The sequence below is a fragment of the Heterocephalus glaber genome, unplaced genomic scaffold (genome assembly GCF_053883595.1).
Source record: "Heterocephalus glaber isolate CG9 unplaced genomic scaffold, H.glaber_assembly_v1.0 deba00001600, whole genome shotgun sequence".
NCBI lineage: Eukaryota > Metazoa > Chordata > Mammalia > Rodentia > Bathyergidae > Heterocephalus > Heterocephalus glaber.
Window position 1 is genome coordinate 39,062,037 of NW_028258372.1, and position 11,135 is coordinate 39,073,171.

An 11,135-nucleotide genomic window follows, 5' to 3' on the forward strand; every position below is an offset into this window, starting at 1 on the left:
CCCAACAAGGAAAACGAAGGCTCCCAGGCTGGAGAGAGAAGGGAGAGAGAGGCAGGCGCAGCGCTGTGGGGTAGGAGTCTGGATTTCATGGCCAAGAGTGTGGAGTCCATCTGACTCGCAGTGGGAAGCTCTTGGAGAATGAGAATCCAGGGAGGGAATCATTGCATTCGCAATTTCAAAAGGCCCCCGTGGGGCCAGGGATTTAGCTCAGTGGTGCCGCCCACCTCCAAAGCACAAGGTCCTGAGTTCAATCCCCGGTACCAAAACAAACAACAACAAATGGCCCCTGGGAGGAGGAGGAGGAGGGGGAGGAGGAGGAGGGGGAGGGGCGGCGGCCCACTGGAAGGCGCTGTGGTCCGAGCAGGAGGTGGTGCTAGAAAGGGATGGTGTACTGGATAGGCTGTGGGGGAGCTAACAGGCCTGACTGACGGGCTGGATCTGGGGCACTAGGGACAGGGCCTCAAGGACGACTCCTTGGCTGTGCCCGAGTAGCTCGGCAGATGGTGGTGCTGTGCACTGAAATGGAGAAAACTTGGGAAGGAAGCATCGGATTTGGGAGCTCGGAGAAACCGTAGTTCCGTAGTTCCGTCTTTGTAGCCAGTTCTGTTAAAGCTGAGAGGCCTCTGCTCATCCAAATGCAGCTCAGGGCTGGAGGTACGATCTGGGAGTCAGTCCCCCTCTCTCTCTCTCTCTCTCACACACACACACACACACACACACACACACACACATACACACACACACGCGCGCGCGCGCGCACACGGAGAGTGTGTAGGAGGACGGAGCCCTAGGACTCCTGTATATTGACAGGTTGGGAGGAGGAGGAGCCAGGAAAGTAAAGTGGAAGGAATGGTCAGTGTGGCGAGAACGGCGTCCGGAGCAGTGTTGCCGGGCGGCGGTGTCAGCTGTGTCCCAGCTGCAGGGAGGCTGAGCTAGCTGAGCAGAGAATGGGGAGGAAGAGGGCACCGTCGAGGGCCTTTGCTGCACGGCGCCGCACAGAAGTGAAGCCTCAGGTGAAACACAGTTCCGGCTCCTTTTGCTTTTTGCCGTGTTTCCCGCTAGAAGAGAGTATCTTCTTACAGTAATGAGGATGGTCCAGTAGAGACAGAGAGGGGATCAGAGGCTAGAGAAAGAGGCGGCACGCAGGGGAGTCCTTGAGAAGATTGGGAGCTGGGGGGGGTCCCGGCACAAGTGTCCTGGAACCGAGGGGACGTAAGGAGAGAACGCGGCCCGCTGCAGGGACCTGGAGGAGGGGCAGGAGGGCCGCTGCCCTCCATCTCTGCTCTCCGCTGAGAGACAGCGCTGCTGCCGTCTGCAGGGCGGGGAAACCACCCGCGCCTGACGATGAAGCTGAGTCCGAGGTGTGTGGCTGTGATGCTGGGGCCGGCGGCGAGGACACCGGGGAGCATCACAGAGGGTGACACGGGCGGAGACTGCAGGGCCTCAGTGCACCGCCCTGGGCGCCGATCGCCTCGCCGGCTCCTCTTACTCCTTCTCGGGCCCTTCCGGAAGCCCAGGGAACTCAGAGGGCGGACTGAGAGCAGCCCTCCCACCCGGCCGGCAGCCGCACAGGAGGACGGAGCAGACAGAGCTGTTGGGGAGGCCCTTACCCGCGATCGGAAAGCCACCGCCCTCAGTGTGAGAGAAGTCCTTCCTTTCACGTAGACACTGATACCTGAGTCACCTTCGTGACAAAGTCTTTGCTGAAAGAAACCAGGTAAGAAAAGTAATCTGTAAAGCTTGACTACATTTTTTACTTATTTACTTACTTACTAGGTATTGAACCCAGGCCCTTTGCACTAACCTACATCTCTGGCCTATCTATCTATCTATCTATCTATCTATCTATCTATCTATCTATTTTAGAAACAAGGTCTGGCTAAGTTGTTAAGTTTCCCGGGCTGGGCTCAAACTTGCTATCCTGCGTCAGCCTCCCAGAGTGCTGGGATTGCGGGCATGCACCACCACACCCGGCTCTAAGTGTTCTTTTTATAACCCTTATTAAAAGCCCCACGGCTGCAGGAGAGAAGGCATGGGGGCCTCTACCTAAGCCCTGACCTGGACGGTTCCCGGGCTGGCGGACGGGAGAAAACCGAGGCCTCGGCTGCAGAGCCCACGGGTTCGCCTGCTTCTCCTCTGTGTGCTGAGCAGGCGGGGAGAGAATTGAGAGCGGGGACAGAGCCTATCAAAGCCTTTCCTCTGGGGTTCTAGGCGCAATCAAGAAGTCTGTTCTCACTGAGAAAGACAGCAGCAAGGGGGCAGCGTGCAGCGCTCTGGAGGCTGAGCCAGTCTGGATTCCAAAGCCCAGCACCCAGGTAAGGATGGTTTTGCTCTAAGTTAACAGAATCCTGTTCTAACCAAGGCCTGTGAATAAGATTAGGGATGGAAATGCTGGACCTGAATTTTATCTAGTAAAACCAAGGAAGGGAGGTACCAATCTAGCATAGATCTTAGTAACCTCCAATTTCAGCTAACTTAACGAATAATTTGGTTTTTGTTGGAATGGTGGGGTGGGGCACCATGAGCACCTGTTTCTCAGAGGAACCGGCCACGTCACTGACACCCGGGCAGCCCTGGTCATCTGGTGGGAGAAACTTTGCCAACGCTGAGTCTCCAAAGAAACCTAAAAACGAAGGCAGAGAATGTCAGAACAGGACAGGCGACCTCTCTGCCTTAGGCAGGGAATAAGGCTACATCCCGTCCGGTTCCTGGGTCAGAGGAAGGGCACGTTTGGACATAAGTGAGCAGTGGTCATAAGGAAGGATGAATGTCTGGGGTGAGGTGCGCCTGTGGGGCTCTCAGAGGGCAAAGGGAAGTTCTGGGCGTGGACAGGACAGGTAGAATCCTCCACTGTGTGTGTGTTGACTTCCTGTTGTAGGAGCCAAACCAGGGAAGACACAATGCGATGTTCCAGCAGGACCTGCTTCGTAGCCTCCTCGGGCATCTCACTCCTGTGGCTCTTCATCACTTTGCAGATCCCCAAGGGGGCTGAGGACGGCCGAGATGTGATACCCATGAAAGGCCAAGTAGCAACCCTGTCCGAAGTTGGGAATCGGGGTGTAGGGTGGGAATGGTGAGGACAGGTGGGTTCCCCAAAGCACCAGGGTTTCCCTCTTCCCTTACATTTCCACCTGAGAGGGTGGAGTTGGGGCCCATGAAGAAACTGCACTTGTTTTTCATGTTTGTTAAGGTACGGAGGGGAGCGGGACTGCTGGAGCCCGGGATCCCTTGGCCAATGGCTCCGCATCCTGAGCATGGGCTGGACTCGCTCTAGGAGGAGTGACCCATTCCACCTTTTCCCTTTGAAAGCTTGTGAGAAGCCACTGGGGATAAATGCTGTTCTTTTTACAGAAGGATTTCTCTGTTTTGTCTTTGTTGATGCCCCAGGAGACCAGTTATGACAGCAAGAAGAACCCGAGGCCACTGGAAGACTGGCACATGACCACCTGAAAATATATGAAAAAAATCCCAAAGAGAAGGAAGAGTGAGGGCCAAGGAGAGGGAGGGGTGGGGCTTCCCAGGGAAACACATATATCAGGAGAGGTGAGGTATCTAGCCACAATGGCACATACCTGGGATCCCAGCTACTTGGGAGGCAGAGGCAGGAGGATCGCAAATTCAATACCAGCCTGTGAAATTTAGTGAGACCCTGTCTCAAAATAAAATAAGGGCTGGGGATGTAGCTCAGTGGATGTAGCACCACTGGGTTCAATTTCTGGAAGAAAGAGGGAGAATATTAGAGATAGAAAGATGGAGAAATGGGAGGTAAGGTAACTAGAGGGAGGAGAAAAGGCAGAAGTTAGTTGAGCTTGGTGGCAGAAACCTGAATCCTGGAGGATTGTGAACTCCAGGTCAGCCTGGACTACATAGTGAGACTTTCTCAAACCAGCCAACAAACAAAAAATGCATAGAAATAAAAATTAAAAATCAAACGAAAAGACAGAACTGCACCCAGGACTATTTTAATTTGATAGACGATTCATTCCCCCTGCCTAAAATATTGACACATTGGGGTAGGAGGAAGGAATTTGCAAATGATGAAGTTGTTATAGTAAGTATTATAGGCTCTAATCAGTGTTATAAAACATTACTGAACATTACAATTTGTTTACTTTTATCTGCAAGATTGTTCCTGTTCATATTGGGTGAGCAACAAGGAACAGGACTCTTCTTACTTTATGTAGCTTTATATTTGAATCTGCCATTGTGATTGACCCCTAGGAATGGATGGCTGTGCATTTTTACAGCATTTAAGTGGAAAGAAAAAAACGTATTAAAATGAAAGGAGTTGGGGCCAGGGATTTAGCTCAGTGGTTCCAGTGCCTGCCTCACAAGTGCAAGGTCCCGAGTTCAATCCCTGGTACCAAAAAATAAAAATAAATAAATAAAATGAAAGGAGTTGAGGTTTCAGTTGCTTACATGCATATTTAGGTAGAGGAATTCAAAGAGTAAGTAAACGAAATGCATAACATGAAAAAGAGTGGATTCACTGGAGGAAAAAAGCTGCTAGAAGAAGGTGAAATCACTGGGTTAGAGCACACACAAAAGGCAGCTGTGCTCACTGCTGCACCACCAGTGCCCCACCCGGTCAGGCGGGTTTGGAAGAGTCACACAGTCCAATTCCCTTGCTTTCTGGATTTAGACCTAAACTCAGGGGTGAAGAAACTTGCTCAGGATTACACAGCGGCAGAACTGGGACCAGACCCTGGGGCTGGCTGGGTATGTTGGTCCACACTTACTGCTTCAGCACTCTGGGAGAGCGAGGCAGGCGGATCACAAGTTCCAGCCCGGCCTGGACAACCTAGCAACCTAGTGAGAACCTGTCTCAAAGAGAAAAAAATAAAACAGGAGCTGGAGAATGTAGCTCAGTGTGAAGACGTGGGGTTCAGTCTCCAACACTGCATAAAAAGGGGGGGCTCCTAACTGCCAGGGAAAATCCTTTTTCTAATCTATGTCTTCAAAAAAGGCCTTTGGGAGGATGAACTGGGTAAGAATAAAATAATTATAATAACTAAAATAATAGCTTACACACTGAGCACCTAAATGATAGCCCTTAAAGTTTGAGGCTCAAAGAGTCAAAGGGACCCCCAGGGGCTGAGAATCACCTAGTTTAGTACTTCTCAAAGTCCGGTATGTGCACAGGTCACCTGTGAGACTGTTCAAACGCAGATTCCGAGGAAGGGCTCAAGATTCCACGTCTAATAAACTGGCAGATGAGGCTGCCGTTGCCGGGCTACTTAGAGTAGCAGGGTGTAAACATCCCCTCTGCCACCAGGAACAGCAGATAGGAAATAGGAGAGGGAAGAAGGAGAGGAGACCCTGGTAGCGCCCCCCCTCTAATCCTTGGACAATCGTCACCTCCCCTACGCTGACAGTTGTCCCTACTTTACCTCCCCTTAGCATGGCTGACGGTGGGGATCTCTGCACTGTCACGACAGGATCCAAGCAGCCTGGTGCACACGTTGGTCTCCCTGTACAATGCCTCCTCCACGGCCGAGCAGAAACGCCTGACCGTGCTGGCCCACCTGGCAGATTCCAACCTCACCTGGCTCAAAGACACTACTGCCCGTATTTCGACCCTCTTCAGCTCGGAGATCTTGACGGGGCAGTTGCTGCTCATCCATGCTCCACCTGCTGCCTACCCTACTGTGAGTGGCGGCCACGGTGCTAAAGCCTCCCGCGGGGAAGGCTACTCCAAGAAGAACGTAGACCACGCCTTCCTGATGAGCTTCGCCACAAAGCTCTCTGATTACTTCCTGTTACTAGGGGACGCTGTCTTTTGTGCGCCCAACTTTGTCACCCACATTTATTCCAAGGTGACCGCCCTGAAGCCCAGCCCGTGGGTGCTGCTGGAGTTCTCGAACGTGGGCCTCATTGGCAAACTCTTCCATAGCAGGGACCTCCCCGTCCTGGCCCACTTCCTCCTCCTCTTCCACCAGGAGAAGCCCCTTGACAGGCCGATCCTTCACTTCCGCACCCTCCTGGTCCAGGAAAAGCCGATCCTCTGCAGACCATTCCTCTTCTACCACAGGTTGTCCCGCCCCACCTCTGATGACAAGGAGGACACAGTAGTCCCGAAAAAGAACCCTTACGGCCCTAGCAATCCCTCTGCGTCTGTCTTCACCAACATGAACGTTTCTGGTGCTCACTTTCCCTGGGAGGGCTACACTCTGGACGAGTCGTTCTTCTGGACAGATGACATCCGGCCAGGGAACCACTCCACCGTGGTTTTGAACCACCCAGCGAGGCTGAGCAGAGTGCAGGTGATGACCGGCTCCATCGTGGAGGGAAAGCACGCCCTGAGCAAGAGGCAGGTGCAGCTAGGCTACGACCCTCAGGGGATGCCGCAGGACTGTGGCAACTTTGTGCTGCTGGGCTGGCTTCTGGCAGGGCAGATGGATTGGGAGATACTGCAGGACAGCACAGCGGACCGGTGAGCTGCGTAAGGCTGGTGGTGAAAGCCAATCAAGCTGGTCTCATGGTCAGGCATATCTACCTCTGGGAGAAAAACGCTGTGGAGGAAAACATGGATCAGAGTTGATGGTGAAATCAGTAAGAGTACAACAAATAAAACCGGGAAGCTGCTTTATTCTAGTCTGGATGAGTGATGTAGGGGAGGTACAAGGGAATGAAAGGCAGAAAGAAGACTCATTCTTTGGTGCCATCAAGATGGTAGGAGCTTCATTCTTTCCTTTTTCCATCTACACAAGCAACTTCTCTACTATGATACCTTTCACTGGGGAAAGGCCTTGGTCACTCTCAAAAATCTTGAGGTTTCTAGGATACTCAGCCAGAGAGACCCAAATACAGCGTACACTGTGAGAGTGTGTGTGTGTGTGTGTGTGAACACAAGGGTGAGGTGTAATGTGGTTAGGAGTCTGGTAAGAGGAGGAGGAGTGAGGAAATCATGGGCAGTCTTCAGAATCAACTTTGTTAGAAGCCAAGAAAAGGATTCTCATGAGAAATTGAACTCAAGTTCAGGAAAGGACCAGAAGGACCAATAGCAATAAAGCTAAATCTTTAAACGGTGTCCTTTTAAATTGGGTCAGAGTGCTGCTCTAGTTCCCTCCTTTAAGCAACAAACTTGGGCACAAATAGTTTATAACAAACGCTTCCCTTTTTATAAGTGATTCAATCTGTAAGTCCTCCTCTGTCTTGCTGCTTCTCTCACGATGCTACTGAAACTCTTCCCCGTTTGTAATGGCCAAAGTAGTCGAAACTCAGTGGCATTTTTCAAATTTCACTGTTGTTCTATGTAGCAATACAAAATACTAATTATGTTTTCCTTTCGAAGCTGTCTTCTTCCTGGACTTCTTGCATTCATCCATTAATATGGTATTTATTGAGTGTCTAATATGTGCCAGGTAGAAAAAGCCCTATCTTTGAAGAGATTGTGTTTTTGTGTTTAGCAAGGGGAATACAGTCAGATGTGTTAAGCATCTTGTTGGTGTTGAGTAGTCTTTGGGAACACAAACTACTGTTCCCAAAACAGTTTGGGGACTCATGAAAGGCTTTTTGGAAAATGTGACATCCAAGCCTAATGCCAGGTCATTGTGGAGAAGACAGCCAGCAGACGCAGCAAGAGGGAAGAGGAAATTTTCTAGTAGGGGGGAAAATCAGCATGCAGAGATGCAGGCCAGGGGAGAGAAGGAGCAATCATTCAGTGGGTCTGGGTGAGGGTAGGGTGAGGTAGATGAAGCCACAGGGCTAAGAAAGAACCAGCTTAAGAAGGGTCGTAGAAGCTGGGCTCACGCCTGTAACCCCAGCACCTTGGGAGCCTGGGGAAGGAGGATCAAAAGTTTGAGCCCAGTCTGGGCAACCTGTTGACTTAGAAGAGCCTGTAGGGAACAGGGAAAGGGAACGTTACCAGAACCTCTGCAGTAAGTCCTAGTCTCCTGTGAGCCACGGCAGCACAAGGTGAATTATAGCAAAGGTAGAAAAATGAGACTGAGAAGAAGCTGAGCTTTGGGTCTGATCAGTGCAGCTTACAAAAGGCACCTTTTATTCAGTACTCAGTACGTTGGGAGAAACAAATGTAACAAATGACTTGCAGAGAGTTCAGTACATCCTGGTAAATAAGATGTAACAATCCAAGAACGAGGAACTGAGTAGATGTTTGTTCCTCCCAGGAAGTTTTCAGCTCCCAGGATGTTTCTTGTCCTGGAGAATCACAGCATCACTGGATCATTGAGGTCTCAGTTGTGACTGGAGGCTAAAATGGAATTATGTCTCGGAATTCCATAGCTGGGCTGTAGGCAGGAGAACTAAGCTAACCAAATGATTTTTCCCTAAAATTATGTAGCATTGCTCCCGACAAGAGCCCATCTCAAAAAAATTTTTTAAAAATGTTTTTGGTACCGGAGATCGAACTCGGGGCCTTACGCTTGCGAGGCAGGCACCGGAACCACTGAGCTAAATCCCTGGCCCTAAAATTTTTTAAAGAGATGAAGGATATATCAGTGCAAAGGTCTTGTACTGAATGACCAGTACTGAAAAAAGAAAAAAACCAGGTGTGGTGACACATGCCTACAATCCCAGCCCTCAGGAGGCTGAGGCAGGAGGACTGCCACAAGTTCAAGGATGCCCTGGACTACATCGTGAATTCAAGACCAGCCTGGACTACACAGTGAGACCCTGTCTCAAAAAAGTTTTAAAAAAATATTTTCTTGGCTGGGGATTTAGCTGAATGGTTCTGTTGCCTGCCTCGAAAGTTCAAGGTCCCGAGTTCGATCCCCAGTACCAAAAAAAAAAATCTTTTCTCAAAATGTGTCAGAAAAGCTAGATATCCACATGCAAAAGATAAAGTTGACCCCATCTACACATCATGTGAAAATTAACACAAATAGATCACAGAACTATATATAAAGAGCTAAAGCTATCAAATTCCTAGAAAATTTGTAAATTGTAACCATGGATTAGGCAATGGTTTCTTAGATATGACACCAAAACAGAAGTAACTCAAATAATAGAACTGAACTTCATCAAAAGAAAAACTGTGCTTCTTGGGACATTCAAGAAAGTGAAAAGACAACTGACAGAACAGGTGAAAATTTGCAAATCATCTGATAAGAGATTGTTATCCAGAATATATAAAAACTCTTACAACTCAATTATAAAAAGATAACCCAATTTTCAAATGGGCTAAGGATCTGAATGAACATTTCTCCAAAGACATACAAATAGCCAATAAGCACATAAAACCTGTGCTTTTATCATTGGTCATTAGACATACACAAATCAAAACCATGATGAAACATCACTTCACACTTGTCAGGATGACTGTCATTTTTTTAAAAAGGAAAATAAGTCCTGGTGACCATGTAAAGAAACTGGAACTCCAAGATATTGCTGGTGGGGTTGTAAAGTGGTACAGTCACGTTGGGAAAATGTTTACCAGTTCTGCAAAATCTATACAGTCAAGCAACTCCACTTCTAAGTTTCTACTTAAGAACATGGAAACACACTTCCATACAAAGACATATGAGGGAATGTTCATAGCAACAACATAATAACCCAATCATGGAGACAATTCACAGGGCCATCTGCAGATGGGTGGGTAAGAGAACTAACCATGAACTATTACTTAGCAGTAAAAAGTGATGAAGTGCAGATGCATGCTGTAATGTGCATGACCTTAAAAACACTATGCTACATGACAGAAACCAGTTACAAAGGCTACACAGTATATTATTCATTTATATAAAATGTTCAGAATACACAGTCAGAGAAACAGATAGATTAGTGACCACTGCTGGGAAAAAGCGGAAGGGAGAATGACTACTAATGGGTATATGGTTTCTTTTTGGAGTGATGATGCTATAACATAGATTGTGATCATGGTTGTACAACCCTGTTAATATATCAGAAACTTTTTAAGTGAATACTTAAAAAAAAATGAATTTAGGGCCAGGGATTTAGCTCAGTGGTTCCATCTCCTGCCTCCCAAGCGCAAGGTCCCAAGTTCGATCCCCAGTCCAAAATAAAAGAATGAATTTTATGGTATGAGTTATTTCTCAATAAAGCAATTGTGTAAAAAAAAATATGCCAAAAAGGGCTGTAGAAAAAGTGAAAGAGATTATCTTAATGGCAATAGGAATCAATCATTGCAGAGTTTTTAATCAATCATTGCAGAGTCAGAAAAACGAGTCAAGTTGTGTTTTGGAAAGATCACCGTAGGTATCATGTGAAGACCAGATCAGACTGAGTCAAGATGGGGAAGCCATTTAGAATTAAAGAAGACAATATTGCCTGGCATATGATGCTTAATAGAAGAAACTTCTGTCATGGTTTAAATAAAATGTCCCCCACAAATACTCACGTATTGAGAGCTTCATCCCTATGCAGCACTGTTCAAAATTGCACCTAGAGAGGTAACTGGATCATGAGGGCTCATTCATCAATGGATTAATGGATTGACGAGTTCATTAGCTGAATGGTCTGTTAGGAGATGACCCTAGTTAGAATAAGTAGATCACTGGGGGTGTCACTTTCTTTGAAGGGTATATCTTGTTCTCAGCCCCTTCTTGTGTGTGGACTTTCTTTCACCCTGTTTCTTGACTGCCATGAGGGGACATGTCCTTCCACAGTGATGTTTCTGCTTCGCCACAGTTCTAAAAGTAATGAGCAGGCTGACCACAGACTAAACCTCTCAAACAGTGAGCCAAAATGAATTTTTCCTCCTTTAAATTGATTTCTCTAGGTATCTTTTTTTTTTTTTTTGGTACCGAGGATCGAACTTGGATCCTTGCACTTGCACAGCAAGCGGTGAAACCACTGAGCTAAATCCCCGGCCCTTTTCTAGGTATCTTATTACAGCAACAAAAAGCCAACTAACACAACTTTATATTTCCCAGAAATTGTGTCAAGGTGTAGACAGTGGCTGAGCCCTTGCTTATGTGTCTGTCAGGGCTGTGAGGTCACATAGATGGGAAAGCAGGCCTGGTACAAGAACCCAGTAGTAAAGTGCTCTCATATCTGACAAGTGACCCTCAGCCTCCATGTCTGGGAGATAGTGGAGTGGTGGCCTGGGACAGTCTTGGGTCTGCACACCCCCTGAAGGCAGAGCAGCTGCCCTGCTTTAATGGATTGGTGCCTTGGGGGAAGGTGGGTTCAGGATGGTCAGATATGGTCGTTTT

General features: G+C 48.2%; 1 protein-coding gene across 1 annotated transcript; it reads left to right on the forward strand.

Annotated features, from left to right (window-relative positions):
- The first annotated feature begins 365 nt into the window (after window positions 1-365).
- On the forward strand, window positions 366-7,025 carry LOC101711121 (alpha-1,3-mannosyl-glycoprotein 4-beta-N-acetylglucosaminyltransferase-like protein MGAT4E). The gene is given in 6 exon segments (XM_087193904.1): window positions 366-1,717; window positions 2,212-2,315; window positions 2,879-3,026; window positions 3,388-3,484; window positions 5,401-6,426; window positions 6,429-7,025. Coding segments are annotated over 4 exon segments (1,362 nt in total). The 5' UTR covers window positions 366-1,717; window positions 2,212-2,315; window positions 2,879-2,900; the 3' UTR covers window positions 6,542-7,025.
- Window positions 7,026-11,135: the final 4,110 nt, after the last annotated feature.